General features: G+C 52.1%; 1 protein-coding gene across 1 annotated transcript; it reads left to right on the top strand.

Annotated features, from left to right (window-relative positions):
* Window positions 1-715: 715 nt before the first annotated feature.
* LOC132348081 (NHP2-like protein 1) lies at window positions 716-5,592 on the top strand. The gene is made up of 3 exons (XM_059895238.1): window positions 716-792; window positions 1,882-1,928; window positions 5,016-5,592. The coding sequence occupies exons 1-3, from the start codon at window positions 716-718 to the stop codon at window positions 5,453-5,455; spliced, it is 564 nt and encodes a 187-aa protein (XP_059751221.1). The 3' UTR covers window positions 5,456-5,592.
* Window positions 5,593-12,186: the final 6,594 nt, after the last annotated feature.

Below are 12,186 nucleotides of genomic sequence, written 5' to 3'. Positions count from 1 at the left end.
TCACTAGTTTGTTTTATTTTTTAGATTCCTCATATAAGTGATATCATACAGTATTTATCTTTCTCTGTCTGACTTATTTCACTTAGCATAATGCCCTCCAAGTCCATCCATGTTGCAAATGGCAAATTTTGGGGGGTTTTTTATGGCTAAGTATTCATAGTATTCCATTGTATGGGTATACTACATTTTCTTTATCCATTCATCCGTTGATGGACACTTAGGTTCCTGCCATGTCTTAATTGTGGTCTCTGCCCCCTCAGTTTGCTCCTCTGTAAAGTGGGATCACCACTGCCGCTCTGCCTCTGCTATCAGCGAATAGGAAGACAGTCATATACATGAAAATACCTGGCCCAGGGACTTCCCTGGTGGTCCAGTGGTTAAGACTCCGCGTTCCCAATGCAGGGGGCCCAAGTTCAATCCCTGGTCAGGGAACTAGATCCCGCATGCCACAACGAAGATCTCGCACACAGCAATGAAGATCCCTCATGCCACAACTAAGACCTGGCGCAGCCAAATAAATAAATAAATATTAAAAAAAAAATAAAAAACCTGGCCCATAAGGTTAACCTCTTACACTGTTCTGTACAGTGTCTTCACCTTTCTAACGCATCTTCCTATCTGTTACCTCCTTTGAGCATCATGGCACCAAGCAAAAAAGCCAGGCTGTCTTCCTACCCATTTGACAGGAGACAACACTGAGGCTCCGAGAAGCTGCATGACCAAGGGCGTCAAGTGGCAGCAGGAGAACCCGGGGACACAAGGCTCCTCGGGCCCGGCCCTGCTGGCTCCCAAGTAGGGGTGCTGAGATCCTTAGGCTTTTCATACAGGCAGGGGACCACCCCACGTCCCAGGTCAAGCTTCCTGATCACATGCAGGGGCCTGGAACAGGGAAGATTCACAAGAATTTGAAGATTCACAGACATTTGAAAATTCACAAACATTTGAAGGTTCATAAACATTTGAAGATTCACAGACATTGGAAGATTCACAAACATTTGAAGGTTCACAAACATTTGAAGTGTCACAAACATTAGAAGGCATCTGAAGCAGATGCTCAATTTAGGCTAGTTCCAGGGTCAGAACTAGGACAAATGCTTGCAGGTTATAGGAACGTGCAGAAGGGATTTCAAATCATGGTGAAAAGGAACATTGTGAATATGCTGAACTTATGGACAGAACAGGCTGCCTGACAGTAATGACCTCCCTGTCCCTGGGGTGTGCTCAAGTGCAGACCTGACAGTCAGTTGGTGGAGGTGGCTCAGAGAGGGAGGGAAGCCTGAGGGAAGTGAGCCTAGAGAGGGGCTTCTCAACCTTGGTGTGGTTGACACTCTGAGTTGAGGCCCACCCTTAGCACCTGTATGATTTTCAGCAACATCTCTGGCCTTTATCTCTAATGCAGCACAGCCCTCCCCACCCAATCTTTGTGACAATCAAAGATGTCTCCAGACATTGCCAAGTGTCCCCTGGGGCAAAATCACACCCATTTCCCCCCTTCCTTGTTGAGAAACATTGGCTTAGATGACCTTTTAGATCCCCTGAGAGCCCATGACTCCGTCATTCTAGACAAGGAATTACAAGAATCACTGTCATTTTTTGAGCGCCCGTGGCCTGCATGATTGTTAAGCGTCATACATGCATCATCTCACCTAATGTCGTCATCTGTCTCAGTCATTCTGTCTTCTTACACCATTCTTCCTGCTCCTCTGCCTGGCTTACTCCAATTCCTCCCAGATTCAATGTCACTCTCCCTGGAGTCCCTCCCTACCCCACCCCCCCATCTCATTCACACCCCCGCTTTTTTGTTATATTCCAGCTCCCAGCGCCCCCCTAAATAGCACAGCATCTGAGTGCCTCCACGTCTGTCTTCCCGCTGGACCGCAGGCTCCTGGAGGGTCACTGGGTCTTGCTCACCTCTGGGACCCCACATGGTAGGGACTCCACACACACACCCACACCCACACCCACACACACACACACACACCGAGGGAGTGAGGCTCTGAGAATTCAGCTCAGCACATCACTAAGCCGACCCTGGTCAGTGGGGCTGCCTGTGACCGCCCTGCGCTACTCGCACACGCCTGAACCCCTCCTCGGGAAACCACCTGCTGCCCGGCCGCGACCCCCCCCTTCCCGGCTCTTCCCGAGCACAAATCTCTGACCCACATGCCAGCAGATGTCCAGACTGCTGGCTCCACGGGAAGGAGGAGGGGCGGGGGGCCGTGTGGGCAGGACCCTCCCTGCAGGAGGAGATGACCTGGATGGGGAAAGTGACCACAGTCGTGTTTACCAAACCCCTGGTCCCCGAGCAGGTCCTCTTCTTCAAAGCTGGAAGGAGATCAGTCTGGGATACACGAGGGAAGCCCAGTCAACTTCCACCCGGGGGGTGGGCAGGGCAGAGGGTGTTCTGATTTGGCAGGAATCTAGGCACAGGATGGTAGGAAGCCCACTGCCCCTTATGGGCTCAGGCCAGACCTCAGGATCCAGCAACCAGTGCACAACCGGCCACCTCTGCTAAGGTGCTCAGGGCTCCAGAGGTTTCCTTTGTCAAGTGAGGAAGATTTGAACCTTGTTGGTGGTTTCTGACATTTTACGGGTGTTTTTATTTTGTTTTTAGCAAAAGAAACCCCCCTCCTTAAAGGAAAATCTCATGTGATAGCCCAATATGTAAAACCCTGAGCTCTGCCTTCTCAGCGTGCCTCGTTCCCCACTCCCCCAAATAGCCCTGGGTCACCTCCCCGCCCCCCAGGGCTCCTCGGGGCCCGGTTTGAAACCCACAGGGGTTTCTTTGAGGCCCTTCTAGCTCCTGTGGTCTGCAGTTCTATAACTGGCCCCACCAAATGGTGAAATGCAACCAAACATGCCAGGGACGGGGTTTGGGGGGACGTGTATGTGATGCGCACTCAGGGTCTCGCAAGGCCCAGGGGATGGCTGTGACTGGGGTTGTCCTTGAACATGCTGAGATGGAAAATTCTGGTCATTTGAGTATTGTGTTTATTTCTGTGGGTCTCTGGATAAACAGGAATTCACAGTACCCAGCAAAGATAAACGTATGGAACTCATTACCCCAGAAAGGGTTACAGGCCGAGGACATGAGCACACCCAGGCAGGCCCCGCTGTGTTTGGATGACAGAGACACACAGGTCTGGTCCCAGCCTGACGGCAGCGGCCACAGCCCCAAGACAACAGCTGTAACTCTGAAATGCTGCACAAGCACTTTCTCATCCCTTTGAGGTTTGCTGTACATTCTTTTTCCTTTTTTTTTTTTTTAACTGATTAAGAAACCGAGACTCAGAGAGGTACAGTCACTTGGAAGTGGCTGAAGCCAGAGTTCTCAGCTCCACTGTCAAGGGCCTCCCAGGCCATCCTCTGAGTGGCCCTGAGCAAACCCAGGCTTGGTCTCCTAACCTGGATGCTGCGGGTGTTTGATGGGAGCCTGCCTTCGCATCAGCACAAGTGGCTTGAGTGATTGCTCAGGGCTGGGGATTGAGTTAGATGCTGATGATAGAGAAATGAATAAAGACATGGCCCCTGCTACATCAGGACAAGGGGCTAAGGGTTTACTCTGCCAGGCAGCTGGTGGGTGAGCGTTTGAAGATGGTTTCATTGAGAAGGGGATGTCTGAGCCCACTGGGAGACTGAGTAGTCAAGTGGCAGATGGAAGCAGCAGGGAATAGCATTTCCGCCTGAGGGAATAGCCTATACTAAGGTGCAGAGGCATGAGGAAGGATCTCAAAAGACTCTTCCAGCTCTAACCACCACGGGTATTGATGGGTTATTAAGGGATGATGGGGGAGGAAGTGTTAAGTGTCCCAAGATCAATATCTCAGAGAAGGAATAGGGTTTCTCCTTCTCAGGCTTCAGGGGCCCTGGGGCTACCCATGGAGAACATATCTGATAATAATGAGAATCTCTGGGTCAGTTCTCACAGGAGCTAGGTGAACCTTTTAGGAATTGTGTTCGTTTCCTGTGGCTGCCCGTAACAAATGACCGCAAACTGGGTGACCTAAAACAGTAGCCATTTATTCTCCCACAGTTCTGGAGGCCAGAAGTCTGCAATCAAGGTGTGGGCAGCGCCATGCTCCCTCTGAAGGCTCTGGGGGAGAATCCTTTCTTGCCTCTTCCAGGTGGCTTCTAGAAGATGGCTCTAGGCTTTCCTTAGCTTGTGGCTGCCTCACTCCAGTCTCTGTCTCTGTCTTCACATGACCTTCTTCCCTGTGTGTCTCAAATCTCCCTTTGCCTTTCTCGCTCTCTCTTTTTTTTTTTCCTTCGGCCATGCCGTGCTGCTTGCAGGATCTCAGTTCCCCAACCAGGGACTGAACCCAGGCCACAGCAGTGAAAGCCCAGAATCCTAACCACTAGGTCACCAGGGAATTCCCTCTCTGCCTTTCTCTTATAAGGACACTTGTCATTGGATTTAGGACCTACCTGGATAATCCAGAATAATCTCATTTAGAGATCCTTGACTTATTACATCTGCAAGAAATCTTTTCCAGATGAGGTCACAGTGACATGTTCTGGGATGTGGATGTACCTTTTTGGGGGACCACTATTCAACCCACTACAGGGATCAACCATCCTATGGCCTTGTTTTGAGGTTGGGGACACTGAGTCTCAGCCAGGAAAAGGCTCTTGCCCACGGCCAGCCAGTCAGTGACAGAGCTAGCACAGGGACCCTGGTATTGATGCCACCATTGTCAGCATAGCATAACAGGCATATTTCTTAGCACAGGCCAGACATTGTTCTATGTTATACGTCTATTAACTCAGAGTGACCACAACCTACAGAAGAGGACAGAGGCACAGAGAGGTCCAGGAACTTGCCCAAAGCCACACAGCCAGTCTGTGGTCCTGCACTCCCCACTGGGGACCCCATGTGTCCCCTGATACATAGGAATTGGTACACATTTGTGAGTGCCGGCTGTGGAATGGTCCTCTGTACAGCTCTGAGGACTCAGAGGGATAGAACAGGGGGTGGTCTAGCTGGGGAGATAGACACATATAAGATCACTTCTTAGAATATGGGGGAGGTCCTTGCGGCATCAGGCAGGAGACCGCCGAGGCAGACTCAGTGACTGAGGCTGATGTAAATCCGAAGGCCTACCCTCTTGCAGATGCCCACCTCACCAAGAAACTATTGGACCTCGTTCAGCAGTCATGTAACTACAAGCAGCTTCGAAAAGGAGCCAACGAGGCCACCAAAACCCTCAACAGAGGCATCTCTGAGTTCATTGTGATGGCTGCAGACGCCGAGCCCCTGGAGATCATCCTGCACCTCCCACTGCTGTGTGAGGACAAGAATGTGCCCTACGTGTTTGTGTGCTCCAAGCAGGCCCTGGGGCGAGCCCGTGGGGTCTCCAGGCCTGTCATCGCCTGTTCTGTCACCATCAAAGACGGCTCACAACTGAAGCAGCAGATCCAATCCATCCAACAGTCCATTGAAAGGCTCTTAGTCTAAACAGGTGGCCTCTGCCACACTCCCTGCTGCTGACTCCTACCCCAGGGGTTATGTATCGTTTGTCTGTTAGCATATAGTATTTCCAGCTACCTTCTATTGTTATAAAATATTGTAGTGCTCAATTTGGTTTTTGTATTTTTGTATTGTTTTTGTCTTGTTTTTAGGTTGTCATCTCCTCCCCAGCCTCTCCTGTAATCTCCACTTCCACTCTCTCTCTGCCATCTTATCCTCCCTTTTGGAAAATGCATGCCCAGAACAGGTGGAAGCAGGGTGGTTGACACCATTCAAAGGCAGGGAAGAGCCAAGGTAGAGATTTGGTTCCAGCTTTCAGGTGCCAACTTCCTACTGTGCAGGGCATGATGGAAGTAAACACTGTCCACTTTGTATCCCTTGTGCCCAGCATACAGGATCGTGTTTGAATAATCAAGGGGTTTCCTTTGCTCTCTAGGGCATTATGTATCATTTGGGGAGGAAGCACGTATTCTGTGAAGTTGTTGGGTGTATGTCCCAAGAGTCAGTTTCTGATGTACCCCTGCTGTTTGCTTTTGGTAATATATTTCCCCCCCAACTCCCACCTATGCCTCTGAGGGTGGCAGGGCAGCAACATACCAAAGAGATATGCTGCAAAATTCCAGAGGCGCCTTGGTGAGTGAGACATGGGACAGTTGACCTAGGTCTTGAAGGTGTGGCAAGAGGTTCTGGAATGGAGGATTCTGGGCCAGTCATGGAGAACTGGGAGCTACAGCAGAGATGATGGAATTCAAGGGAACATCCTTGCTTTGGTGAATGGAGGTTTCTTCAGTAGACACTTGGTACCAGCTCTGAGAGCCCTGACCCCTGCCTATGTCCTGCCATGATGTGGGTCAGATGTATGCATTCTCTGTCACAGCAGAAGGACAGTGCTAATGTGTCGTTCTTGTGAGCATCCTAATAAAGAACACATATATTCATAAAAAAAAAAAAAAGAATATGGGGGAGACACCAGCTTGGGGGTGCGGGGAGAATTCTCACAGGAGAAGAGGCCCAATTAGGAGGCTTCTCAGGAGGATGAAATGATACAGAGGAAAAAGAATGCGAAGGATGCGCTAGACACGGAGACTGGATGTACAGAGGCAGGGAAGCAGGAATAAGCATGGCATGTCCTGGGGACCACAAGCAGTTTGGTTTTGCTGGAGAATAAAGCAGGAAGTGATGGGGAATGAGGCTCAGGGGTGGGCAGAGCACAAGGTAAGACTTTGGACTTGCTCCCGAGGGTACTGGGGAGCCACTGAGGGTTTTAAGCAGAAGCTGCATCGGCTGATTTGTGTTTTAGAAAGATTACTCAGGCCCCAACCTTGACTAGGGCCCCCGGGGCCATGCCTAGTGTGGCTGGGGGCATCTCTGCAAGGACCCCTCACAAGGGTGCCATGTGCCCTGCCCTGGAGTCTAGCTCCGGTCCCTGGCTTAGCAGGTGTGAGATGAAGCTGAGATTTGAGGCAGAAAGACCTGTGCCTTGTTGACTCCCCTCCGTCTCCCTTTTTGTTCAGGAAGCCCAGGTCGTGCCAGAAGTCTAGGGAAGTGGAAGACAAAAGGTCTGCAGACAGAATTCGTGTGGGGCAGGCAGGCAGCGGCCTCTGGGAAAGATGCCTAACAGGACATTAAAGGAAGTGGGCAGATCAGCATTTCCCAGACCGTGTCCACAGAATATAGTTATGAAAGATCTATGGACATGCTGCACTCGCCCCTCCCACCTGACTGTCCTAAAGGCTCTGAGAAGTCCCACAACGAAGACATCTTTTTGATTTTGTTTAACCCAGAGTTTCCCAAACTTTTTTGATGCAAAGTCCTTTCATTCTCTGAACACCAGTGAGCTTCCCCTGAGGGTGGAGAGCAGTGGATCCCCCCATCCCCAGTGGGCCATGCTGATCCCTTGCTGGGATGCGCACCGCATCCCTGAGCCTCCATTTCCTCCTCACTGCCTCCTTTGAGTCAGTTGTCTTCTGTATTACAGTGACCACATGGCCTCCCTGTAAAACGGCTCTTGTGTTTTCACGCACCCACACCCCCGGCTCTAGTAGCTGGCACAGAGCCAGGCACTAAATAATATGTGAATGAAAGCCTCAAATGAGACCTGCCTCTCCAATCGGGTTATTAGGAAATTAAATAAATGAATGCCTATGAGATGAGTTTTACATTAGTAAATTTTATAGCCCTGCTCACCTGTAAGGAACTATTTTTTTATATACACTATAATCCAAGGGTCTTATCCCCCCACTGACTTGCCATGTGTCTAAAATTCCACCATTAGTCATTCATTTGCCTTAGGGCTCCGAAGACCCCAATTAAAATGTAAATGTGTGACCTAGTGGTGTCTCCATTGGGCCACCAGCACCCCTGGCACAGCATCAAGCCATAATCATTGGTAATCTGTTCATCAGATTAATCCGGCAGAAAAAACAGTCCAGAGGAAAGAATTCAGAACTGAGAGGCTCCTCTGTGGAAGAGGGGATAAAACAATGTTGCAGGGGGTTCCTGGAGCACAGGGAGCACGGGTGGGGCTATATGCCAGGTTTGACGGCTGTCACAGTTCCTATCAACCACCGCTCCCATCCAGACAGGGCTGGGCCGGGTTCCTTACCTCCCAGGACATCCGGGTCAGGCCCTTAGAGGAGGACAAGCCAAGGCTGGGAGGAGCCTCTGGCCCACTTTGCCCAGGGCTGCTGGTTGGCCCGAGGGTCTGAGCTGTGCCCTGCAGGAAGCCCCTGTAGCACAGCCCTCCTGGTCCCCTGGCCTGGCCACTGGGATCAGGCCAGTTTGGCCAGCTGTGGGCTTGGGACAGGACACTCCTGGGAATGGGCGCAGGAAAACAGGAAGGGAGGTAGCTGCTGGCCTTGGTCAGAATTCGGGCCTTCCTCCACTACCCAACCCCCCTCCCAACCCCCGCCATCCCCCCTGGCGGCAGCCCTACTGGCCAGAGGCCTCTCCTCTCCGAATCAGAAGGTGAGATGAAAGGCCCCTCTCTTAGGGGTCTTACACAAAGGGGTTTTAAAAAAATGTTGCCTCTTGGCCAGAGTTGACCCATTCCTGCCCTATGCAGCCGGGGCAGCCCCGAGGAGGTAGCAGGCGAGGCAACCGAGGCTCCGCCTCCATCACGGTCTCCACTCAAACATCACCTCCCACCACCCAGCTCTGCCACAGCATCCTCGTAATTTCCTCACCTGCTGACACCAGCTTGGGGACATGTGGGCTTGTTCATTTTCTCTCACCTCAGCTTGAATTGAAGCCGCGTGAGAGCAGGGACACGTGTCCGGCGGCATCTGCCACACTGCATGCGTTTAATGAACATCTGTTGAACAAATGAAGGAAGTAAGAACTGGGCCCAGAGAGGGGAAAGGACTTTGCCAAGGTCAATCAAAAGTCAGCGGAGGGCCAGGTCTAGAAGCCAGGCCCCTGTCCCCTGAGGCCAAGGCTCTTTCTGATGTCTTGCAGGCTGCAGCCAGCAAGGTAATCAGAAGGGCCCACCATCCTCTGCACATACCTTTTCCACCCACTGCCCAGAAAGCGGGGCAGTTCCTCCTTGGGCTCCAGACACACACACCCCACCGCCCTGAGGCAATCATTTCCCAACTTAGCCCAGGGCTCAGCAAACTTTTTCTGTAAAGGGTCAGATACTATTTTAGGCTTTGCAGACCATTAAGGTCTCTGTTGGATACTGACTCTATTGTAGCACAAAAAGCAGACCGAGACAATGTGTCAATGAACAGGCGAGGCTGTGTCCCAATAAAGCTTTATTTACAAAAGCAGACAGCGGACCAGATTTAGCAAATAAAAATACCGGACATCCAGTTAAATTTGAATGGTAGCATCCTGGATTTATCTGCAACCCTAAGCTGGTGGGTCATAGTGTGCCAACCCTGGTGGAGACTCTGTGTTGGTGTGAACCTCGGAAGTGTCAGGGAAGAGCGCCATCATGCAGTGCCTACCAGGTGGTGGCACTGGGCTGGGCAGCTTCTGTGTACTATCTCCTTTCATCTTCCCAGCAGCCCTGTGAGGTAGGACATGGGGTCCCCATTTTACATACAAGGAAATGGGGACTCAGAGAGGGAAGTAAGGAGCCCAGGTTCCCATAGCTGGTGAGGGCCAGAGCCAGGGTCCAATCCCAGGGCAGTCTGGCTGCAAGCCTGTGCTCTCCTAAACCAATCTCTATGATGCAAAAACTGAGGCTCAGAGAGGTAAAGTGGCAGGTCCAGAGCACACAGTAACGGAGACGCCTGCCCAGAACCAGAACCAGGATGTAGGCTTCCTGCCTCCCCATCCTCTGAGCTTTCCAAGGCTGCCCACCACGTCTGTGTGTGAACTTGCGTTGTTGTTGACCTCTCGGATTACTTCCTGTGTGTGTGCACGTGTGTGTACATGCATGTGCTCACACACAAGGCCTGAAGCTGCGGATCCAGTCAGTTTCGGGGGGCTGCATCTTCTGGGAGCAGATTAGATGCTGAGAGATGATGGGTTGATTGATGGATTCGTTTTGACCTGGGCTTAGCCTCCACACCATAGACACTTGGGCCGATGATTCTTTGCAAGGGGGGCTGTCCTGTGGTTTATAGGATGTTTAGCAGCACCCCTGGCCTCTACCCACTGGATGCCAGTAAGGAGCACATCCACTAGTTCTATGTGACAGCCAGCAATGTCTCCAGATGTTGTCAAATGTCCCGGGGCCGGGGGAAGTGTGAGTTGGGACGAAATCACCCCAGCTGAGATCTACTGCTTTTGACTAACTCTGAGATTTGAACCTCCTCAAAGGTCTCCTGGGGGATCCTGTACTCACCCACCCTCCAGAGGCCCACGAACCTCCCCAGGCCTTTGGCAAAAACATTCTGGGCGTCCTGACTGGTATGACTGGGAAACCCTAAAAAGTGGAAGAAAGACTTTGTCTTGGCCAAGCTGTGATAAAAGCTGTGAGCACAGAATAAACCTAGTCAATGCAGCCTGAGTTCTGGAGGCAGAGAATGATGCCTGGAGCCAGGGGTTCTGGCACCTGTCTGTGCCCTGAGCTTGTTCAAAGGCCCACCCACTCTGGGCCTGTCCTCATGGACCCACGCGGACTCTGGAGGGTGGTCGGGGGGTCTGTTCTCCCAACAGGTGTTTGGGGCCAACTCCTGAGGACCCCTTGGAGGGAATGAAGTGGAGGGAATGCGGGGCCCAGGGCTGCTGCTGGGAGAGAAGATTTGGACCAGGGACTTGGGGTGTGGGAATCCTGCCACGCGGGTGGCTGACTTCTTTGCATCAGGCTGGTCTGGTGGAGAGAATGACCTCACCTGCTTGGAAGAGCCCTTGGTGGTTGCTTGGATCTGGGGTTGGGGAGGGGTCCTGAGGGCCAGACGGAGGAGCTTGGGGGCTGAGAACAACTCCCCCCCGCCTGGCAGCAGCCCAGCGTGGCTGCCTGTGGTCTGGCCCTGGAGTGGGGACAGACCTCCCCCAGGGCTGGAACCCGCACAGCGGCCTCCTCCAGGGAAAGTGAGAGGGGCTGACGTTGGGGCTGACCTCACGCCCGGCTCCCCCTCCTCCAGCGCTTCCCTTGGGGGTTCACTGCTGCTGGGAAGCAGGACCTCCCGGGGGTCCTGGGGTGAGGGGCGGTAACTAGAGGATGCAGCAGGCTGGACTGAGTCGGGGGTATTGGGGTCCCCAGCCCAGGCCAGGGGTGGGAGTGGGGAAGACGAAAAGTCTCCCTTGCACCCCAGTACCTCCTCTGCTGCCTCTAGGAGGTCTGAGGTTTCCCTTAGCAGGGTCAGCATGGCGGGGGGCTTTCAAAAGTTCTCAAAGTGAATCAAGAACAGATGGCCCTTGTGGGCAGGGTAGGGGGAGGCAGCTAGGACTTGGATATTCAGATGCTACCTAAGCCACCTACCCCATGTGCCGGGCATTATGGCATCTACTTCTCTCAAAGGCTGTAGGAGAGTCACATGACAGAGGGGGAAAATGAGGCCCAGAGAGTGGAAGAAGCTTGCCTGAGCTCCCCCAGCTGCAGAGGACTGAGCCAGGATTCAAACCCAGGGTGTCAGAGCCCTGTACCTGTGCTGGGTGCTGTAGGTCAGCCCTTCTCAGACTCGAATGAACAGAATGCCCTGAGAATCACACTGAAATGCAGATTCCATTTGGGCCTCTCCAAGGTAGGGCCAAGATTCTGTACTTCTTAGCTCCCAGGGCTGTGGACACGGGCGGTCTGTGCTCCACTCATTTTACATAGTGTAACATGGTTAAGTGCCTGGCATGGGCCTTCAGTACATGGAAGCTATTATTTCTATTACCTAGTACATGCTCTGTGCATAGTAGGTGCACAAAAAACAGTAGGTATCATTATCTTTGTGAAACATGATCATATAAAGGAAAAGCTTGGCAAATTCTAGAGCCCTGTGCAAAAATACAATTGGAGCTAAAATGGACTTAGGACAGTCAAACTGAAGGAGTCAAGGAAGACTTCATGGAAGAGGTGACATTTGAGCTGGGCCTTGAAGGACCACAAAGAATTTCCCATGTAACATAGGAGGAAGGGCATTCTAGACAAAAGGCAAGAGCCAGAGCAAAGGTGTAGAATGGTGAAAAGATGGGACATTTAACAGACCACCAAGCCGCATGGCCAGAGGTCAGGGGGCACTGGGGAGGCCAGCCGAGAAGGTGAAGTTGGGCAGGGCCAGCAATGTGATTGCAAAATGAAAATGCAGGGCTCCTTCAAGGGGATAGACGGATGTGTT

The sequence above is a fragment of the Balaenoptera ricei genome, chromosome 14 (assembly GCF_028023285.1).
Source record: "Balaenoptera ricei isolate mBalRic1 chromosome 14, mBalRic1.hap2, whole genome shotgun sequence".
Lineage (NCBI taxonomy): Eukaryota > Metazoa > Chordata > Mammalia > Artiodactyla > Balaenopteridae > Balaenoptera > Balaenoptera ricei.
The sequence above is the reverse complement of the archived record's forward strand: the minus strand, read 5'-3'. Positions and strand labels throughout refer to the sequence as shown.

Coding starts and splice junctions, on each gene's coding strand:
- LOC132348081 (XM_059895238.1), top strand. CDS start 716: ATGACCAAGGGCGTCAAGTGGCAGCAGGAGAACCCGGGGACACAAGGC. Junction 793..1,881: donor CCGGCCCTGCTGGCTCCCAA/GTAGGGGTGCTG, acceptor GCTGGACCGCAG/GCTCCTGGAGGGTCACTGGG. Junction 1,929..5,015: donor CACCTCTGGGACCCCACATG/GTAGGGACTCCA, acceptor ATCACTTCTTAG/AATATGGGGGAGGTCCTTGC.